At 34.7% G+C, this 22,741-nt stretch overlaps 3 protein-coding genes and 1 long non-coding RNA gene across 4 annotated transcripts; 2 read left to right on the plus strand and 2 right to left on the minus strand.

Annotated features, from left to right (window-relative positions):
* Window positions 1-348: 348 nt before the first annotated feature.
* On the minus strand, window positions 349-7,093 carry LOC112554836 (immunoglobulin-binding protein 1-like). The gene is made up of 10 exons (XM_025222893.1): window positions 6,793-7,093; window positions 5,307-5,419; window positions 4,867-4,951; window positions 4,397-4,518; window positions 4,062-4,197; window positions 3,671-3,740; window positions 3,161-3,261; window positions 2,845-2,996; window positions 1,643-1,785; window positions 349-1,292 (listed from the first exon to the last, which is right to left on the minus strand). The coding sequence occupies exons 1-10, from the start codon at window positions 6,904-6,906 to the stop codon at window positions 1,252-1,254; spliced, it is 1,077 nt and encodes a 358-aa protein (XP_025078678.1). The 5' UTR covers window positions 6,907-7,093; the 3' UTR covers window positions 349-1,251.
* A 197-nt stretch (window positions 7,094-7,290) lies between these two features.
* On the plus strand, window positions 7,291-12,613 carry LOC112554825 (UPF0046 protein C25E10.12-like). Its single transcript, XM_025222882.1, has 6 exons — window positions 7,291-7,471; window positions 8,037-8,399; window positions 8,575-8,806; window positions 9,248-9,363; window positions 9,831-9,941; window positions 10,259-12,613. The coding sequence occupies exons 2-6, from the start codon at window positions 8,051-8,053 to the stop codon at window positions 10,531-10,533; spliced, it is 1,083 nt and encodes a 360-aa protein (XP_025078667.1). The 5' UTR covers window positions 7,291-7,471; window positions 8,037-8,050; the 3' UTR covers window positions 10,534-12,613.
* A 548-nt stretch (window positions 12,614-13,161) lies between these two features.
* Window positions 13,162-21,803, plus strand: LOC112554888 (phosphatidylcholine transfer protein-like). Its single transcript, XM_025222965.1, has 7 exons — window positions 13,162-13,305; window positions 18,060-18,199; window positions 19,039-19,156; window positions 19,534-19,613; window positions 20,049-20,220; window positions 20,544-20,611; window positions 20,811-21,803. Exons 2-7 carry the CDS (start codon window positions 18,074-18,076, stop codon window positions 20,895-20,897), a joined length of 651 nt encoding a protein of 216 aa, XP_025078750.1. The 5' UTR covers window positions 13,162-13,305; window positions 18,060-18,073; the 3' UTR covers window positions 20,898-21,803.
* LOC112554956 lies at window positions 16,331-17,394 on the minus strand. Its single transcript, XR_003097356.1, has 2 exons — window positions 16,943-17,394; window positions 16,331-16,455 (listed from the first exon to the last, which is right to left on the minus strand). It is a non-coding gene; the product is annotated as an uncharacterized LOC112554956 (long non-coding RNA).
* Window positions 21,804-22,741: the final 938 nt, after the last annotated feature.

The following is a 22,741-nucleotide window of genomic DNA, read 5'->3' on the forward strand; positions in this document are numbered from 1 at the left end:
AAGGCAGCTATTAGTATGAAACAGAATACAAAAGATGAAAGGAGAAACAATCATGCAGACCCACCCCCCCCAGAATACCGACAGGGAAGCGTTGCTCATAGCTTTTGAAACGTCATATCTTCTGTCTCGCCAACTTCACAACCAATTGGATGGCGTTTTACAGGACGAAGTTTCGTCAGTCAGAATGGTGGACATTTTGGCAGGGAGAAAATTCTGTGTAGTCGGTGTCTATACTGGAGCAGGAAAATTTGAACTGACAACGACAGAGAGAAGATGTGGAGAAACCATGAGGCACAATACACTGGTACGTTCACCTGCACTTCTACAGAGGCTCTGTTAGCAACCCGCTTTCTATCAAAGGGTAAGGAGAAGTATTTATTCTGTCATTCAGCAGGATGACCTCCCATGAACACATGTACATCATAAAAAGCACTGAACATAAAGAGTGCAATTTTAAAACCGAGAGACCACAAAGAAGTATCTTACCACACCCATTAATCTGTCTACCTCTAGGTATATGTAATAGCACTTTGAATACCTCTTCATAGAAATATACTTAAGAAAGCTCTGTTGAAAGAGACATGGGGAAAAAGACTCTCTTTTTACAATCTCCCCAGCTGTTGGTACTCAAAAATTGGATTTGTCCTGCAGATGTGTAAGCCATGCTTAAATACTCTGCTAAAAAGCTGTCAGGTGAATGACCCAAGGTAACTACTGCATGTTACAGACATTTACTTGGATTATATGGTGTACTAAAGTTTTTACTTAAAATCAATAATTAATGAAGTCAGGTACACAGCAACTTGATCAATAAAAAGGCCTTCTTCCACACACTCGATCATTTATCAGAGGTAAATTTCTCAAACTTAATGATGAGCCACCACAAACAATTCACAAAATGTTATTCAAACCCTTGTTTCTTATTTATTTCTGCCTAAAAAAAAAAATTAATATCAAGAGCCTCATTCCTTCCTCACACTCTCTACATTAGTACACACCCAATCAACCAGTAGTAAGTACTATAAGCAGCTGTTGTCTTGAAGGAGGGTTCTCTGCTGCATGTTGCAGATTTTTCTGTGGTTGTGTCATGATAAAAGGTCAAGAGCTTCTCCTCAAGATCAGAGGGGTTAAAGAGCCATATTTTTTGGAATTAACATTCCATTAGTGCCCTGGGTACCTTAACACAGTTATAGGACAAGTCTTTAGGACAAGAATTCCACATTAAGCCTCAGTATGTAGAAACAGTCTCTTTTATCCCATATTTTGGCGGTTTCCCCAGCCTCTTCGATGATCTGTGAAGAAAACAATGAAAACATCAATTTACAAACATGGATACTTGGATGTACACATGTATATACATCTCTACATGCTTGTAGGTATGTGTGCACACATTCAAACACAAATCATACAACCCTAATACATTAAACTTACAAAATGATGTCAAGCAATATAACACATTAAAATTAGCTTGATACTGTGTTTTCATGGCCACTAAAAAAACTACAAGATAAAGCACAAAAGAAGCATATACATACAATGTTATACTTACAGATAAAAAAAGACCAAATCAATCACACTATCTCAAAACCAATAAAACCAAAAACAGAGTTTCAAAACTGAAGCAAATTCTACTCCATCATACCATCTTTGAACTCATCCATTGCTCGTGCTCTTCTCAGCATCTCAGGGTCATCATTTTCTCGTTTTCTCTCTTCCTCAGCGTCTTCTTCTTCTTGTTCTTTAGCTGCTTTCTCTGGGTTTAAAGCCATATCCTGCAGGGATAGACTAGAACAGAGAGAGCACATGCCGTTTGTAACAGTAATTGAAAGATGAACGCCATTTGACTTCTTCATGATGATCAGAATTATCTGGTGTCACTATACAATGAAGGAAATTTACTCTGACCGTGCTTTCTGGGATGCTAATAAAGGAATGGCTTTTACAGATCTATGCAAGACAGCAGAAGATAACCTTGCTCTTTATGCTTGATATATAAATTTGGCGTTGATCTTTTTCAACATTTCTGACATCATTTCAAAACAAAACAGACATATGACATTGGCAGTGTTTAATTCTGTCATGAACTATTGTCCAGCATGATACAATGCTGCTATTACTCTTTTAACAGGAACAAGTGAAAGTAGAAAAGCCACTTCAGCATGACTGGCTGGTGGTGTTTACAGTAGACTGGAATGCTGCCAGTCAATAAGCGAAGTAATGACAAAGATTGACAACACAGTCACCTTTAGGAAATTTACTGCTGCTCTGTAATAAACTCTGAGTTTTGGCTTAAACTATGCACTGAAATTGGGATAATATTTAATTTGAAATCATAGCATTATTTGACTATGACTGGAAACAGATGATGAAAAATGATAGGAAATGGCTGAGACATCGGATGTTAAGAGGAAATCCCTCCCTCAAACATCAGTTATGTGAAAGGGGAGGTAAGAATTGTTCCTATGTTATCCTACCACATAAGAAAATGAAAACAATTTGGAACATTTAATTTTATAGTATGAATTTAACAGATCAGCTTGGAATGTTGAGGATGCAATCTACGATACAGGTTGTAGCATCAAATACACAACAATAAGTTTAAATAAAAGCTTAAAGATATTGAAAAGAGGTTCTGATGTTCACACTTGATGTCTATGGCTTTCCTACAGAGAGTAATGGTCACACATGAAAAAATTACAAGTGAAATGTGTCTTTAAGTAATGTAGTCATAAGCATGCCATAACCTGCGAAAATATAACTAAGCTCTTTGTTCATCTTTTTCCTGTGGTTTGGGAGCCAAATTCTCTAAAAACTTGACTAAAAACTTACAAATGATGCTCTCACCCTCCTTGTCCTGAATGAAGATTTGCAAAAGTTCCATCAGCCACCTTCTTTTCATAAAATTCATCTATTGTCATTGTTGGCAAGGCTGGATAGCCAGCACCTATTACCTTCTTTTGAAGGACATCCTTTGTCAAGATAAATGGACGAAGAGGCTGCACACAAAGAAATTACCATATTTACACAAGCAAATGAGGTTTGCGTGTATGTTTGCTTATACAGATGAATGTGCATGCATCTACGTGCAAATAGATAAAATTGTATGAAAATCTTTACAGTTCCTGCACTTGCAAAAATCCATTCAAACTGTAAAGCTCACCTTTGGATTTTGTTGAGTCCCAGCACCAGGTGGTTCCCTGTGATGACTGTGCCCCTGCTGGTCTTTCATCTGTGCCATGTGCTTAAGGATTTGTATTTCCTCTGAAATAAATAGCATATTAAAAATAAAGGCCTAAACTTACCTTTCATGCTTTTCAACACTTAGTAGTGAAGCCCAAGGTTGGAGATAAGCGCACACACACATACAATTGGTGAGAGGAAAAAAAAAAAAAAATACAATAAAACCTTCAATGACTCAGTGACTTAATGTTTAGCAAAAACTATCAAAGAAAGCTTATCTAGTTTTGTACTGTTTCTGTATTTTGTTTTTGCAGTGCATGCACATTCAGTGAGTACTGCGGACAGAATGATACACAAGTTCGGAGATGTGTGCAGAATTATAACAAGGATATTCTTTTAGATACATATAGTCTGACAGTATTTCATGAAATAATTCTTATTGACAAGTAAAAATGACAATACTTTTAAGACAAAACAAAAACAGAATTACGAGTGAAACTGTCCAGTTCATCCAAAGCAATATTTATCCATCGCTTTACTTGAGAAAGATAAAATTCTCTCTGAAAAAGTAAAAAAAAAAAAAAAATTAATGAGAAACAAACAATAATTATGAACTATATCTTCCCTAGATTTTATGTCATTTATGTATGTGTCAACTTACTGTTACTTACAGTTAGGTTTATAATGGGGAATGATGATCATATGACTAGCTTAAAATGTATGCTTTCTTCAGTTAAGAAATGTCTACTATATTATCTGACTGTTTTAATCTACCAGAGCAAGTAGGTGCAGTTGGGGGTAGGGGTGGGTGGAAGGGAACTTGGAAAACACATCTCTGATTAATGAGTACAATGATAATGTGACAAAAGATGTTATCTTGCCTTGGTTTCTTCATCTACGGTTTCCTTCTCAACTAGCAAAGAGAGATCCTTCAGGCGAGTTTCCAACTCCTTTCGTTGCCGATACCTCTCAATTTTTGAATGACGCTGAACAGCCATAGCTTGGAGATCTTTGCTTCTGTAACAAGTAAAAACTTTGAAACTAAAATTAAGCTTTAAAAATGATGATGTCAAAAAGGCAGATGCAGGTATAAGAAGATGACAAAAAGGGGAATGATAGCTGATGATGTAAGAGTATGACGAAGAATTGCTTGCCCTGAATAATATAGGGACTTTCTTTGTACATAGCTGAAATAACACTTTCAGTTTTCACTCACTTTACAATGCTAGCTTCAGGAGATTTATCCGTGCTGTCTTCTTCATCTTCAGGATCAACAGGAATATATACTGCCGATACTTTGTATGACTTGCACATTTTCAAGAAATCTCTGTAGTGGCTCTTCAAGAGAATACAAATACAAGTATTTACTCAAAATTGCTATGCCAACTATACACAAACAAATACAGAAATGAGTACCACTAATATTAGGCAAAGATTGATTTTAGTTACTTTGCCCAGAACTTCCTATGCAACAGCCATGGCCAACAGAAGAGATAGTATGGTGCAACAGAACTTTCCCAAATCCCATCTCCCTATCAAAATACCCAAACAAACAAAAGCAAATAATACGTCAGATTTAGAAAGGCTGGCAGTAATCCTGCTTTATCTAAAATTCTAAATGAACGCTATTCATGAACGCTAAATGAAGCTGCTAAGAGTGCACTGGCCATGAACAGGAGTATATACCTTTGCCTTCTTTACACTTTCTAGACGACTAGCATGTGTGTTGAGCCCATGTAAATATGCAAACAATGCTGGGAGGAGCATATACCTGTAACCACAAACATTTAATTTAATGATGATGATGATGATGACGGTGGCCATGATGATGACACTTTGTTAGTTTATGCACAGGTGTTCATGTTGTTGATCTAACAGTACTTGATCTAAATAAATTTTATTTAATGTGCAAATGATGGCATAGAGCAAATACTTCTAAATACAAATTTAATTCTGGTCTGTAGGTACACTGGATTCAATAAGACCATAATGTCTCATCCTTTCAGGTAAAAAGAAATAAAAACCCTTGAGAAACATTGTATACATTTCTGAAGCAATTTTTAAATATCAAAACTACAGAGCATTCTGAGAAAAGATTAAGGGGGCAAAAAAACCCAGCATCAAACCTGATTTCATTTGTTGCAACTTCATCAATATCTTCATTATCACTGAAAAGCTGCAACTGGTTTACCATGTTTATGGCCTGTTCAGCCTTTGCCAGGGCTTTTCTTACCTCTACCTGAAAAGTAGCATGATTAAACCAGGTCAAAGAGTCAAGTAGGAACTTGAGAAATGTACTGAAGTGAAATATCTTGCCTCAAAGGTAGCATGACTGCAAATCTCTGCCTTTGTCATAGCCACTATTTATTATGCTAATGTTATTCTTATTATGAAGATCGTATACATTTAACTAAACATACACATGTACTCTCCTTCTCTCTCACATACACTCTCTCTCTCTATTGGTACACACAACAGACACTTCCTTTCTTTGTTCCTCTCTTAACATTCTTTCCCTAAATAAGACAATAAACATGGAAACTTTATTTATGATGTGCGCTTTCTGTGTGTGTGTGTGATAGAGGGAGAGAAAGAGAGAGAATGTGTGTGTAAGTCTTATCTATAGTTATTTCTTGTCCTAGATTGTGGACATGTCTCTGTGGTGTGTATGTGTTTTGGGGTGAGAAGGGGCCAGTGCAATAACAGTAACAGTGAATATTTATATATTTAATGTCATTAATTAGTGCATAGGACAGTTTAAAGTTACTAAAAATGTAAAGTAGGTTTTGTAAAGGACTATGACTGTGAGCCTGACTTTGGTTGGGGAACAGTGCTATACAATTAAGTTCTCATATCATTATTACTATAGCTGCAATAGTTACAAATAAGAGTTACATAATTGCCAACAGCTTAATTTATCAGGTATACAAATCAAAGATAAAAAAGAAGATTTCTCAAACAAATGATGATAAAGTCTAATTTATCAATAATTCATTTGGTTATTCACTTGAGCTAGCTGTATCAAACTCAGCGATATATATATATATTTTTTTGGTCGCATACCTCCTCTGATGTCAATACTGAAATTAACAGGCCAGAACATGCTTGATAAACAGTTTTTAAGCCAAAGCAATAGCCTCATGGAAATCAGCTGTGGCTTGAGTAAGGACTGAATGTTGAATGTGCCTCGTACAACTCTATGGGCACTGTGTGCAGTGTGTGTGAGTGTGCATGTATATTCGGGTATGTCTGTGCAGCATGTAAGAAGTGGAATTGAAATGTGTGGGTAGTGTATAGCCTAAGCAAAAGAGAGGGTGAATATGTATGTGTATGCACGCATTTTCATCCATGTCTGTGAAAGAAGCTTGCGTCGGATGTGTGGGTGTAAGAAGGACGTTTTCATTTTCTTTTACATTTCATTTCTTAAGTGTACATATAGCAGTGCCTACAGTGGCATCAGCGAGTGAGATGGCATTTATCGAATAAGAGGGTGCTACCTGTAAGACTTTATTCTCGTGCAATGTCACTTCGCAAATAAATGAACTCTTTTATGAGCAATATCACTCATCACTTGGAAACTATAATACTGGCGAATAAAGATGATCATCAAACCTGCACTTTGTCTGATCCTGTAGATTCCTCTTGACTCTCGAGGAAAATGTAGGTATCCCAAACTGACTGGAATAAACTCGCAAGTGTGTCTTCGTCTGCATTGGAGTCTGCCATAATCACAGGTCGAATTAGCAAACGATGCTGGAAAAGCTTTGTACCAAAATAAGTATACGGGAGGGAGAGTTGTGGAAATTTAAACAAATGCACTCAAAGATGGTGAGTTCGGCTGTACTATAACATTTACATGACTATATTTTCTATCACTGCGTTGTTCAGTTTGCAAATGAGTTTTCTGCCTTCAACACTCGAGTGCGCAGATGGAAGGGAGGTAATACTTTGGCTTCGCTCGAAGATCGTAATCTTGGCTTCGGTTGGAAAGAATACCTTTTACCTCTGCTTTTGATGATTTGGAAAATAGAGCGAGGTAGAACGACATCAGGAAATGGAAGCACCATTGCCAAAATCAAAGAAAAACTAGTCTCTTTTTAAAAACCAAAGTACAATTTGCTAATGTGACTGCTATATATATATACCTCACCATTATGTGTTTGGTCATGCGCCAGCTTAGTCAACAGATAAATATAGGAAATCCTGGAAAAACACCGACAGCAGTTTTACAGTCACAGTTAACTTTGTGACAGTTGACTAATTATTTATTTGCTTGCAAGAAATATCGAATGTAAGTAAAATTTGCAAGAGAAGGACTATCAAAAATAATAGTTTATATTAAAAAAAAAATACATTCTTGTACGTTATCAGTACTATACTTCTCATATATATATCTATGTATCATACTTGGATGCATGCTTTTAGTGTTAGAGTTACTTTGTATATGTCTTTTTTCAGTTTAACAAGTCTAATCATTTATGTGTAATTCAAAATTAAAAAATAGTGCTATTATGGCTATTAAGGACTTTTCATATACATATATATTATCTATGGTCTCAAGATGACCAAAATTCTTTATTGGCTTCATTAATATAAATCAGTCCATTATTTAATAATTCTATTGTCATATGGTTTCAGCTTCAATGAATGAATTTGCATCTTGAAGCTTGGATTCTTATAGCTTATTTGATTTCCATTGTTACATTATTTCTTTTAACATCTACCCTCATTGGAGACAATTTAATTAATCAGATGACACAATTAAGAAAGTGGGAGAATGAGTCATTAGCATTTAGGCAGATAGGGAGAAGGGTAATATTGAGGTATAAAGAAGTTTGACATTCCCATGATTACAGATTAGGATTCAAACATGAACAGCAGTAACAGTCAAAAAAGGAGACATAAATCTAACCCTGGGAGTCAGCAAACCGAACCGTTGAATGCTAAAATTGAAGTGGAACCCAATACACATAATCCTGATCTGCTGTGGGAAACACTGAAACAACTTCATCCTGTTTATCGCATTGGATGGTCATATGCCGCAACGCAACCACCTGATTCTTTAAGATTTGTTTGTATCTCTGACACACATGCTGCCATTGAGTCAGGCAGAATCAAATTTGCTAACAAAATTCCTAATGGAGATATCCTTCTTCACGCTGGTGACTTCACAATGGCTGGAATGCCATGTGAAATAACAAGCTTTAACAGTTTCATGGGTGAGCTTTATCAAGTTTTAGAAATTTGCTTAAATTTTCAATTTTCATTTGCAAGAAGTCCTTGTACTTAAAGAGAAGTATAACCTCTGTAATCTTTGATATATATATGTGTTCATCCTTTGTCTTTGCTGAACCTGTTCTGTATGTATCTCTTCCATTTTGTTTTGTTTTCAAGCTCACCTTCCCCACAGAATTAAAGTTGTGACAGCAGGAAATCATGAAGTCACATTTGATGAATTTGGTGGAGGTGGAACACATCCAACACTTGAAAGATTGCAACTTGGTCTTCCACAAACTGCTAGTCACAAAGAAGTAGCACAAGGTTGCAAGGAGTTGCTGCATGATGTTCTGTACCTTGAAGATGAGGTTATTGAAATCTGTGGCATCAAGATCTATGGAACTCCATGGTAACTTTGTCAAGAATTTAATAATCTGTAGGAAACTTTTAAATATAGATTACTGGGCAAATGAACAATTTCAGTTCCTGTGAGGGGAATAATCAGCATCTAGCACTGTCTAGGGAATTTTTTTATTTGGTCTGATTATTTTAAGAGTTCTAACTTGTAAAAAAAAAAATTGGAGAATTTTGAATTAGATTATTTGAAAAATGGCTTTTTTTCTGTTATTAGCTGTATCACTATTTTTTGTAGCATGTTGATATTATTTTAAATTTGTCATAAACTATCCCCATTGCAAGATTTCATTTGTGTAAAGGGATAATAAAGAGGAATACTATATATATATATATAGAGTTAAATTTTATATTTATATAAAAATAATGTGAGTATAGTACAATCTATGAAGAAAGAATACTTGTCAGCTCAAATGTGGGTACATCCTAAATGCAGGGTTCCCAGATTTGGAACATCAGGTTTCAGCTGTTCACGGGGTCTGCCTTTGCTTGAAATATGGGATAAGATTCCAACTGATACAGATATTCTTCTGACACATTCTCCACCGCTAGGTTGGCAGAGTGTGCTTTTATTTATGTGCACAATATCTTAAAGACTATAGTTTACAGGAATCTGTTTCTTTGTATATATATATACAAACAGATATGTATATGTGTAGAAAAGATACTGATAAGCAAAGACCACAGAAACAGAACCTTATCTTTATCCCCACATTATACAAGACTGGTTTATTTAAAACATAGAATGAATGATTAAAAACAGTTTTGGAAGATTTCATTTTATTTCAACATCTTTCCAATAAAAAAATTATTATTTTCTTTATCACACACACCAACTGTAACATGAAAGAATCTTTGCATGGTGCTATTATTATTTGTTAAAGGAGCAGTAATTTTATGTGTAATGATTTTAAGTTATTCTAACTGATTTTCATTTACATTTTTTTTAAACAAGACATAAATATATCTCTTGAAATGTTTTCTGGTGATCTTTAAATATTTTATGTGTCGTCTGACAGGATATGGAGATACTACAAAAAGTGACAAACATGTGGGATGTGCTGAACTATTAAATACCGTAACCAAACGGGTGAAACCCAAATTTCATGTTTATGGACATATCCATAATGGTAAAACACATTTACATAACAAATTTAGCCATTTACTTGACAAAATATGTTTTTTTTTCATTTTTAGCAGTTTGTAACATCATGCACATGCATCTTCATGGTGATGGCACTTTTGCCTAATCATATGAATTTGTTTTCAGTGTCAGCTGTGTCCTGTAGTACATAATTTGAGGCTGTTTCTTTTTGAAATAGGAAAGCAGACATGTTTGAGAACAAATATATTGTAAACCACTTTCCCATAAAGTTTATCCAAGACATTTTGACCTTATCATTGTACATACATAAACTTCTGAGTGTTTATGGTGATTGTGTTACAGGTTATGGCGTATTCTCAAATGGAAAAACAACTTTTATCAATGCTTCTGTGTGCAATGATCAGTACAGACCTGTCCATGAGCCAGTTGTTTTTGACTTTCCACTACCTCCTGGATACTGTCGAGGAGATTTTATGAAACTTTCTTTAGAAACACTACAGGAACAGAGGCTGTTGTCAGGCAGTTTCATGAAGACTAGAAAGAAAGAGACAGCTTTTAATATGACAAAAATTGAGAAGGTAATTAATGGCATAGATGCACAAACTGCAAGTGACTAGTTTTTAATGTCACCAAGGCTGTGAGACCACAATTCTTCTGAGAATAAATGTCATAAATGTTTTTAAAATTTTGTGCACATTCTTTATACTTTTGCTGTGATACATTTACTTTGTCTATTTCAGAACATTTTGTGATACTTTCATAAAATCATTGATTTGTAGATACATAGTAAAGGTCTTGGAAAGAGTATATATATATATTTATAATAAGTATATATATATATATTTATAATATATATTTTAATTTTCTTGTTTTTCCATTTGGAACTGTATACTTGTTTAATTATAGAAAAAGGGGTATATTTTATTGGGAGCTAGCTTTATGTCTTTCTGTCCGTGCTATTTCTGTGACTGAGCTGAGGTTAAAGTACATGCAGCATTAACACAACCAACAATGCTTATACATAAAATCATTTGAGTAGCCATGTATGCACAGATGCATGCATAATGCCTTGTCCTTACTTTATAGATAAAGAACTTAGTTTTGTTGATAGTACTTATGTTGACAGTGTGTGTAAAGAATTTAATCAAGAGGCTACACCTGAAAGTTTGTTTTGATGTTGGGGTGCACATTTGATGCACATTTTCATGTTTAAGAGTGCTACATTCAATATTATTAGCACACAAGGGAATCTTACTGTGAAAACTAGAGCAAAACTGTCAATAGTAATCCAGTTGCATGCATTCACTTTACAAGTCTTCAAGTTACAATTCTGTTCATCAGCTGAAGAGAAAGAGAAACCTATACAAAAATTATTTTTGGACCTCTGACTTTCAGCTTTCAGAATTTCAAAACGACACAGTGTCTCTGCTAATCAGACTAACTGAAGAAAGGTGATTGATATTTATATAAAAGTGTAAATTCTTTGAGAGTGCTATCTTAAGGTACATGCCCTCTCCATGCTAGGGTGTGTCTATGGTCTGTGAAGGGTGATATGATTTGACCTTTTGAAATAAACTGTCCTGACTTGGAGTTTTAATTAATTTTTTTTTTGGCGCCCATCTCAGATTTTATTTTATGCTCTAATACTTTTCTGTATCTTACTGATTTGCTGTCAAAATAACATTTCCATTGCAGCAGCAGCAGCAGCAGCGCATTTATGTACACTCACAAGTACCAAAGGAGTGGAGAGATTAAAAAATACTGTAAGGAAGGCATTAGAGAGAGGAATACTATATTGCTACAGTTGCAAACAATATAGGAACAACCAAATATTTATTTTAGTAATGTGTTTTGTTACATATCATCCTTCATTATGTCTAAGCACTGGGTGTAGTTTGCCATTTTTATTGTTGTGTATTCTCATTTTATCATCTTGAAAATGGCAGATAGGAAGAAAGTAACTTTATAAAATGTTGTCTTGACATATTTGGATATTGGTATTGTACACATGTAGAATCATAAAACCTTGCAGTGTTTATAATTACCTTTATGCAACATGAGCATTCCAGTAGTTTTCATGGCAATCCTCCTAATCATAAACTTGTTGTTTAGATGGACATATTTAAGCATGTATTCTAGTGGGTCCATATTTGTTATATATGACTGCAAAAACAAAAAGAGATTTTTTTGCTCTTGTTTTTTCATTGCATTTCACACACATACATATATATTACCATATTCAAAGTTCATGATGGGTAAGTTAAGTTTATTTTATAGCCATGGTGATATAGACAATTTGCATTGCTTACTGTTTTTCTGAGCATTTTGTGTTGCTATATTCTACATTTTACTGGCTTGCCAGATGCTTTTGTTCATATCAAGAAACTTTTGACTTTTAAAGTTTTCTTCAGCTGTCAAAAAAGCAGCTGGTTTCTAGTGTTACATTATAGCACAAACAGTTGGTCTGGGACTTAATTTATTTAAGGATAGATGGTGGAATAGGATTGAAACAGAGTGTGTGTGTGTGTGTGCAAAAAAGAGATCTTTAATGGTTATGTGAATGGGTTGATGCAGACAAAAGAGACTGCAATAACATTTTATTTTTATAATATATATACGTTTTAAAATTATATTAGTATTTCTAATTTGTTGTTTACTGTGTTTAATGGAAATTAAAGAATCTCCTTATATACCTTCGCCCACTGTGAATCTTATCTATTTCTTCCACTACTATAGCAAGTAGAGCTTATTTAAATGTAGTTGCAATTTTAAAAGTTATTTATGCTACATATTCTGTGCCTTGATGGATTTATGGCTCACTAAGTCTTGTAAAAAGAGCGCCAATTAATAATTACGATTATCCTTTACAGTAATCATGGTCGCTGAGGTCAGCTTGATGTTAACTTGACCTTAGGTGGGTTGGGACTACAACGTGCCCCTGTGTGAAATGTAAATTGCATGCAGTTGTATGCTGATTCTGACTGGTGTTAACTAAAGTAAAATGATCAAGAATGTATGGCCTATGTATAAAGAACTTAGTCCACTGTACAAAGCAAGCAGGGAATACCAACATAAGCATTTGGGACTCAACGTGTTCAGGAATGCAGCTGAGCTAAAACATGAGAAGTCTGCAGCAGTCTTCCTCAAATGGTAAAGGACTGATTCAACTGTTTATCGGAGTAGATGTTCTCCCTGTGCAAACTGACCATCTTCTTTGTGGAAATCATCATAATTATTTTGCCACTGATCGTATATAATACATTATAAATATTGTCCTTCATCCTACATCGTCTGCTATTTACTTGTAGCGAGAGTAGCTTCCCTTATAACCGGAAGTAAACAACAGGTTGGCTTGGTGTCTCAACGCTTGCATCCATACCTTTGATCCGGTATAATTTACGTGATATTTAGGAGAACGTAAATTTACAAAGCTATTTAGTTTACTAATCCAAACGTTTAAGTTACGAAATAAATAAGATTTTAAAATATACAGTCTATGCTAAGATTTTAAAGGGATACTAAAGGGAAAATTAAACTGCTTAGAAACTCGTAAATAGTAGGATAAATTTGAATCTCGTCTATTTTCATGTCTGTTCATGTGGAAAAAGTTGAAGGTTTTCAGTAGAATGTTGTGTTTAAGAAGAGAAATATCACGGGACTCTTTCGTCTGCGACGACGAAGTCTCGTTCTTCGTCACGTGACCCTATGACGTATGGTTTCCATAGTGAGAACCATGCCTCGAGAATGTGCTGCACCCGATTGCCACGAAAAAATGGGAAAAGATACGATATTGTCTTTTCATCAGTTTCCGAAAGACAGAGCCTTACAAAAAGAGTGGGTCGTACAAATAACAAGGCTCGATCCCACACGTTTGGGAGCCCAGAGAGTGGAACATGTTATGCAAGCATTTTGTTGACGAGTGCTTTACTAGCCGGACCCGAATGTCCAAACAGTTAGGTTTGGCCTTCAAGGCACAGCTTCTGCCAGATGCAATTCAGACAATTTTTCAACACAATGAAAGTGCTCGAAAAAGAAAGAAGGATCTATCTGACAGACGAGTTTCACTTGCCAAACGACCACAGCATAAACAGGTCAGTGTCAGTGCACTGTCACTGTGTTTACAAAATGCACTATTCATTATTGGTAGATAACATTACAATATACATCTATTAAAAATACATAATAATAAACGTGTTATGTGGTACTTATAATAAGCGGGTTTCAGTAGGTAAAAATTCATAGTACATGCATAATAAATTTAAAAATGTCAGCATCAAACTGCAAGTTTAAAAGAAATGATTGTTGAAATCCTTGCCCTTGTTACATTTTTTTTTAAAATCCATGTTTGCTTTTTATAAAATGAAATATTTTTAAATTCATATTTTTGAAAAGACAGCCTATTTGTTTATGAAATCTAAAAACAATAAAATACATGTGAAAGGTATTTCCTACATAATGAGCTTATCAACAATAGTAGTGAAATCTATGTGCAGTACACTGCGGAAGTTAGAATTGATATTTCAACATTTGAAAATTAGAGTAATATAAATGATTGTGTTTTATGTTGGATACTGTAAAGAATTAAAAATAATAATAGCTTGATCACATGGTATAATCATACATGTTTTATTATTGTTTTAATGTTTTGTGGAATGATTACTTTATAAAAACTTTATGTTCAGACTATAACAAGTCAGTCACAACAGACAGTTCAACTGTGCTTAAATAAAGAGGTCCAGACCCAGACCTCAGCTCCAATCCTGAAAGGTAATGGCCACTTTTCAGTTCTTTTTTTCTATTACACATCTCTTTTATCTAAAATTGGCATGAATTCCACAGACTGTGCCAGATATTTTCTTCTTATAAGGATATTCAAGGCCAAAAATATGCGCAGTTTTAAACACTTAGATAAAAAAATAATTTTATATGGCTTTGTAAAATTTTCATGTGGATAATTTTTTTTCATAATGAAATGAAAAAGAAGGAAATTGTGTCTATAAATGTCTGCTAGGTGTGATCCTGATATGGGGAGTCAGAAAATGAAAACGACACCTCAGAGTGGAATAATTCAGCAGTCAAGGAGCACCAGTAAACAAAGTTTATATTGCAGTTACTAACAAACAGTCAGTACTTGATAGTTTATATCAGAAACATGCTAGCACAAGAATTTAAGCTGATATTTAGCTATAAAAATGATTTATGGTTTTAACTATGATTTTAGTCTTGATATTTGTCTCTAGGAATTCTCAGAAGATGAACTGGACACATATCCCTTCCTTGAAAAAAAATTTATCATTCACAAAAAGAAGTTGGAGGAGCTGCTGAGTGTCTGCAGGCAGTGTAGCAACCCCTCTACTATCACAACTATAGACGAGTGCCGCATAGAAGTCAAATTTATAACCATATGCCAAGACAGCTCCTGTGGCCATCATTACTCCTGGACATCACAGCCACACTCTTTTAGGCTTCCTAAATGTTCAGCCTTTGACAAGTACACAAACACACATTTGTCTCAAATTGTCCACTTGGTTTATTGGAATCCATAACTGTGCAAGAATTAAGAAAATTATGACAATATACATTGTTGAAACTATTTTTAAATGCTTACAGAGCAATCAAATGAAAAATTCACATGCAGTGGAACTTGAGGAATTAAAAAGATTAAGCCACATGTCTGTATATTATGTGAAAAAAAAATCAGTTGTCACACAGTTTTCCTTGCATTATTATTAGTTTTTTAAGAAAATAAAGAATGAAAGGTACATTCAGCACCAAGTATTTCATAAATGATGTCTGTAAAATAAAAATGCCAGATGCATGCAAGATTTGTTTTTGAACATAAAAATGAAATGTGTCCCATACCTGAGTTTGAACAAATAAAAAAATTTAATGTTAATAAAGGGAAGATCTTATTTTACAATTCATGTCAGATACATGAAAATATTTTTAGACATATGATATGAAGTGTGTCCAATAACTGGATTTGGATAAATGTAACAATTTTCATGCTGTATAGGGAATATTTTCTTGACAATTCACTTTTAAGCTTTTACTCTACATTTTTTTATGCTTCAACATTTTGTATAAGATTTTTCTTTAAAGTGCTTTGTCTTGCATTCATCCTTTTAATTTGACGTTGCTCAGACTAAACTTTGCCTATAAATAAAAAAATGCTGGTACCTTGATTGAAATATCACTCACTTGTGTGATTCTGTTTGCATATAGTCTTCTCGCAATCTTTTTATATTAATCTACTTTATTAGCATTATAGTGGAATTCATAACAAACCTGAAAGAGCCACTTATAAAGTCATTATGTATTCAGAGCATTTCTCTCAAAAATCTGAAATGTAAGCATTTATATATGGTTTGCCTGCAAAGTGGCTAAAGCACCACTAAGACAATAAGAAATAGCCTTCATGGCTGGTAATGCACGTCTGGTCCTCCTCTACATTATTTTTAATTTGTGCATAATAAGGCAAGATTTTCTTTCTTCATCTTTTTGTTGTGGCCATTCCTCACAAATGCACCAGTCTGAAACTGATAAATGAATCTATGTACACACATTTAAACAACAAACATATAAGTTAAAAGCACAGGCATAATAACAGATAAAGCAAATGTCTCTGCTTGAATTCTATGCATCGTTGTTAAAAAAGTAAGTCGTTAGTCGAATTATTCAAACTATATCCCCCAAAAAGGCTGCAAATATTGTCTGTTTAAAATATTTAAACACAGATATTTCAAAATATTAATTTTGAAACTATCCTTAGGAAAGTTCACTTTAAAACCCAAATTATAATATACAATGTGTATATTCCGGTGTGTGTGTGTGTGTGAGGAAATAATTAGCATACCAAATGTAATTTTATTTTTTAAATACACTACGAAGTGAATTTGTCAACAACAATGCCCAGTGTAAAGAGTTCGAGTGCAATATGTTTATTTAAAGTGCTTGAAGGTAAAGCATGCGTTCACTTTCTGTTCCCGTGCACACAGTATGACTTACTTCTATAGTCCTACGTACCTGCTTTGTGCTTCGACTGCTGCAACATTTTCCTCCTCCGCCGAGGATGTGCAGTCGATTGTGAGTTGATAAAAGTGGTTGAAATTGGTAAAATTGAACATTACTCATGGCAATCTTGATTGTTAATGATTTTGGAGATCACAAATCCAACTAACGAAACACACCGATCACTATCCTAGCAATGACCACAGACACTTCCTGTCCTCTTGTGACGTCACAAGAGGATTTTTCCTCTTGACCGTCTCGGAAGCTATCGTGGGTACTCGGCGGAAGGACACAAGGGTCGATTTCACTGGATTTTTTCGATTCTTATAAACATCGGCAACCGAAATAATGTTAATAAGCGGTAATTAAGTGAGAAACGAATCATTTATTTCTCCTGCATTGCTGTCATGCTCTGTAATTTTAACTAAATATAGTTTTGAAACGTTTGACCGTCGCCAGAGCCTTATCACAACCCTTTAGTATCCCTTTAAGTCTTTGTAGGCCTGATGTGTTCGTGCGCGCATTTAGCAGGTTTGACACGCGGAGATAGGAAGCACATGACACGAGGACTCGCGACACACACATACGAAACTTCCCCCCAACACAGAAACATACACATGGAGGATGGAGAGATAGGCGCACTTGCCCACAAAAGAGATATAAACTTGTAATACGTTAATATGGTATATGCAGTAATAAAATGTTTCCTTTAGCATAATGAATATTAATTTTAGATGCACCCTGAACCTGTGCGCTGTACGTATAACTTATATAAATGTTTATCTAAAATTAAATGAAATGCCGTATTTGATGTACATTGGGAGGTCCAGAAGTTCAAGAATAACAATGCCAGAAATCGTACACTATTTTTCTTTTGCTGAACCAGACTGTACACATCATCAATACCTTTCAACATAATTTTTTTTTAAGGGAATTTTTCTATTTAAATGTCTAAGTTCAACCCCCACCCCCCAAAGAATCATAGGTCAAATGTAAAGTAAAATAATAACATAAACAGCTTCATGTTTATGCTACATTGTGCAGTTAAAACACTGATTTATTCAGCATTTCAAGGTGCCTTGCTAGGCAAGCAGAATAATGTAGGACTAAGCAATCCTGATTGATTTTTCAGTTGCAGGAAAAAGAATGGCTGTTTGCTTTACAGATGAAGATTTTGTTAAAGCTTGTTTGGAACTTGATCAACCTCAAGTTGATGGTTGGGAATTTTTTGTTTCATCACATGGTGTTACAATCTACAGACTCTACAATGAGGTATATAAGGAGATTTTACGTTTATAGTAACAACTGTTCATTTATTTGCATATACTACATCTAGAAGTGTACATGATACATTATTGAATGCAGATCCACTTTTATTTATGTACACCAATGAATAGAAGCTAAAAGTAATTCTTTATCTTATAAATAAACCAGAATGCAGGTGTGTATGGATCTGTGTGGCATCGCCAATCACATCTACACTGTTTGTCCAATCCTCACCAAATTAATCAAGGAAATTTATTTTAATCCAGGAATGCAAGAGGCTATTTCTAGTAGATTACACAGCACTAGAGCATAGTTATTTTTTATATCTATTTTTTCATTCTAAGACGTTATTGGCTGTGCCAAAGAAATTGTGACACATACTACACCAAACAAATGTGGACAGTCGCACACACACTTGAAATGTGCACTTGCTGCTATGCTTAATCTGTTAAGTTAGGAAACAGATGCCAGAAGTAAAAGGGTTTTACTGTCTTGCTATGCTGATACCACAAAATAAATGCATGAATAAATTTGACTCAAATGAATTGATAAATCAAAAGTTTGCAATAAAATGACAGCTGAAAAAGCTAGCGATAGAAATGAATCCAGGTCAAGCTGGATACACTGGCTAAAATATAATAGCATTAAGTATAAAATATTGACAGTGGAAGTGCAAGAGATTATTGCACTACTATATAGACAGAACTATGTATATGTATGTGTATGTGATATATATATATAGACCATTATTGAAAGAGACTCAACTATTGTAAAAGTGATGAATGTAAAGAGAGGTATTTGACAGGTATAGGTGGGAAATGTAAGTTACATAATTTTATGCCCAGGTATCAGGACTCTATGAGTACAAAATCTTTGGTGTGCTGGAAGATATCCTGCCAGAGATATGTGCTGAAGTCTACATGGACACTGAGTATCGTAAACAGTGGGATAGTTATGTGAATGGTTTGTTATTCGGATTGTCATCTTTGTAATTTGTGTAATTTGGGTTTGCATGTTAAATTTTAGTTTTTTTAACAGCACATATCAAAATAATATATTATCTATTAGTAGGGCATAAAACATATGATACAATGTGTACTGCAATCAGCTTGCTGTGCATAGAAGACTGCGTACAGTTTCTGCTTAGATAGTTTGTTTTTGACCATTTAATTTTTTTCTTCCTTCAAAAGCCCCAGACACATAGAAGAGTATAACTTTGCTATATGATTCCAGACTATTCTAAATATATATATATGTTTATGCTTGTATTTTCAGTACATCGTTTAATGCTCTGATCAGTTAATATAAACTATTAAGTTGCATAGACTGTTATTTTTCAGAGCTGTATGAGACAGAAGTAGATGGAAAAAAGTTTGTGTACTGGAATGTCAACTTTCCATTTCCATTGTGGAACAGAGATGTATCCTTTGATGGTAGCATGCTGAAAAGTATCTTAAATAAACCAGTACTACAGTCAGTATGTAGAGCTGTGAATTTGTCTAGTTCACCTAAAAATGTAGTGCATGCAACTGCTTCTGATGAGGTCTATTAACCATAGAAAGACCTCTGAGCTTATCTGCTCCTCTGAAGACTGTATGGCTGATACTGTAGTAGACCCATATGTTTTGTTGCCATTGATACTGATGGATCAGCATATAAAGATAGCAAAGTTTGGATGCCTGTGAGTGCTGCTTTCTGAACAAATGCATGGATGCACTTGAACATGTGTATGTGCATATCATTGTAGATGTGCATGCTATTGCATGTGTGCATGCTCACGCAAACACCTACCTCTTTTTCTGTATGGGACTTGTATGCTATATTACAGAAAGTTTTTTCCCGTAACTGTGATAAGTATGTCTATAAACGTGAGCTGCGAGTCTTAGAGCGCCAGGGGAAAAAGGTGTGGGTTGTATTGGCTGAGAGTGAATCCACACCTAGCATACCAGAGAAGTCAGGGGTAGTGCGAGTTGATGACTATAAACAGTGTGCTGCGCTCACTTCAGATGGCAAAGTTGGCACAAAGGGTGAGGTAACTCCATCATGCACACACACCCCTCCCCACCACCTGCCCATGCATATCCACCTACACATGTATTCATGTGAAACAGAACCTACATGCCTTGAAGCATATATAATTAAATTTGGGGGAACTTGAAAAGTGCAGGAGAATGAGTGTGTGCTTGCGAGAGAATTGTGTGTGTGTGAGAGATAGAGAGACTGTGAACTACATGTAGGAAAAAGCTTATTGTTTTATACTTAAAATTAATTTGTGCTATTGATTGATGAATAAATTATCAAAAGCTATTTAATTTATGTTATGACTTTCTCTTAATCTTTCTGTTATCAGCCTACATGAAGTACTATGATAACCCTAAAGGCAACATTCCAAAGTGGTTGATCAACTGGGCTGCCAAGGTTTGCTTGAGATTTATTCAGATGTGGTATTATTAAAAAGAATGGCTGTTTATACCTTTAAAAAATTTTAAAAATTGTGCTGCCCAGAATGCTGTATTCACCTTAAGCTCTTCTCAATTTATAAGAGATAGTGCTATGTGCTGCAGTAATATATATTCATAAACACAAACTAATATGTGTATTTTTACATATTTTTCAGACTGGGTTCCACAGTTTTTGTCAACGATGCAGAGTGCTTGCAGGGGCTATCCTGACTACCTCTCATGCAAGAATACGGGCAGTATAGCACAATGAACTTAGTTCCACTATATTTTATAAACTTTTAAATACCTTCTTTTAAAATGGGTACATCACTTCTACTCACAACAGCAAATGGTAAAGCAGATACTACGTACGTCTTCTTTTTCACCAACTTGTTAGAATGGTAGCCATCAAGTGTTTTCCCCAAGATGCCTTCAGGATTTGAGTAGTCTGCTTTTGTGAGGTCATGGTGTTTTCAAAGTGAATGATATTGTTGAGAATTTTAGATACCTAGGTCAACGAAAATATGTCTAAATGTCATTTCTAGAGAGCAGCAGACTGTTCACTGGTATATTTCTGGTACAAATGCTACTAAACTTGGGTACATATTTATAGCAAAGTCTTGAACTGGCTGTATTTTGTAGTTATTAACTTACATCATAGTAATAGACTCTTTAAATGTGATGTACTTTTTTCTCTTTTTACAGGGAGTTGAACATATATTTTTGCTTTTTGTCTGTGATATTTCTTAATGTGCTGCAGGCTACATTGTTGACCAGACCTCAATGAACACAAAAATCAGGTGTGCACATGAGAGCTTTTTTTTACCCATTTGTTGATTTAGGAGAGCAACAGCCTGGGACCATCTTTGTAAAATAAAACTGTATTTATAAGCTATAAGTGTATTATTGTACTAAAGTCTTCACACACATCTGCATATGTATGCATGGGTGTGGTGATGTCTATGTTAGCAAGAAAGAAAATTTTGGTATTTTTTAGGATGTAAATGCTGTACTTTTGTCAGTGCTATTTTATTTTCCAGTGTCATTTTTTTTTTGGTTTGAATTGTGGGCTTAACTTAAGTAAAACTAATCTTTTAATATTGATTAATGGGTGTTTACTAATTGGTTGAAAGTATTTGTTAAATAAAGGTCCACAAACTCTATGCAAATTCACTTGTTAGACTTTATCATTTTTAAAACAATAAGCATATATGTTTGACTATACATATAGTTTTCCACAGCATTAAATACAAGAGAAGAACTGCAAAGTGATTTTTCCTGCTTCAATACTGGCAGTATTTTATGGCATAGTTGAAACAGATTTTTGAAGACCTAGGAAGCTTATCGTAACAAAAATTACGCCTATCTGTGAAACAGAAATTTAGAATAAAAAAGAAATGAAGCCTTTTTGCAGACATACAAATTGCACAAAATACCTCTAGTGAACCCATGACGGTTCAAAATTGTTAAGTTCCTTTTCTTTGAAATTAATGTGTTTGTTAGTCTTCACTTAATACTACTGAATTTTTTTGAGTCTGAAGTTTTTATTTTTGGAGTCATTTTTTTGTGGTGAAATAGTCATTCTCATGCACGTCTCATCTCAATCATGCATGCAGCTTCACATTTGTCTTTTTCTTTTGGCAAAAACACAGGTACATCTGTTTCTTCAGGCCCTATCTACTTAAATATTTACACAAAAAGTGCATTCAATAGCAACAACAACCAGTTAACATCACATTTACTATCCATGAATCATATAATCCAGAAGCTCAATTTCAAGTTAGTCACTCTGCGCCCATAAAATACAGTCGCACGCCACATTAAAAAGAAACAATATCCTTTTTAACAGTTGCAGTTCAGCTATCGCTTTTTTTCGCAGTTAGTCTCGGCGAGCCGTAACAAAGAAAATGACTAAACGGAAGCTTTGTAGTCTCATATCTTGTTTTAGTAGTTAATCTGAAATGTGAATAAACCGGAAGCTTTATAGTCTCATGCCTCGTTTTAGTAGTTAACAGGGAAAAACAAAATCTTTTGCCAGCAGTCCAGTAATACAAGTTCGTGGACTGATTGACTCTGCAGTAATGTAAGCATCGTAGACACAGTCCTC

The sequence above is a fragment of the Pomacea canaliculata genome, linkage group LG2 (genome assembly GCF_003073045.1).
Source record: "Pomacea canaliculata isolate SZHN2017 linkage group LG2, ASM307304v1, whole genome shotgun sequence".
Classification (NCBI taxonomy): domain Eukaryota; kingdom Metazoa; phylum Mollusca; class Gastropoda; order Architaenioglossa; family Ampullariidae; genus Pomacea; species Pomacea canaliculata.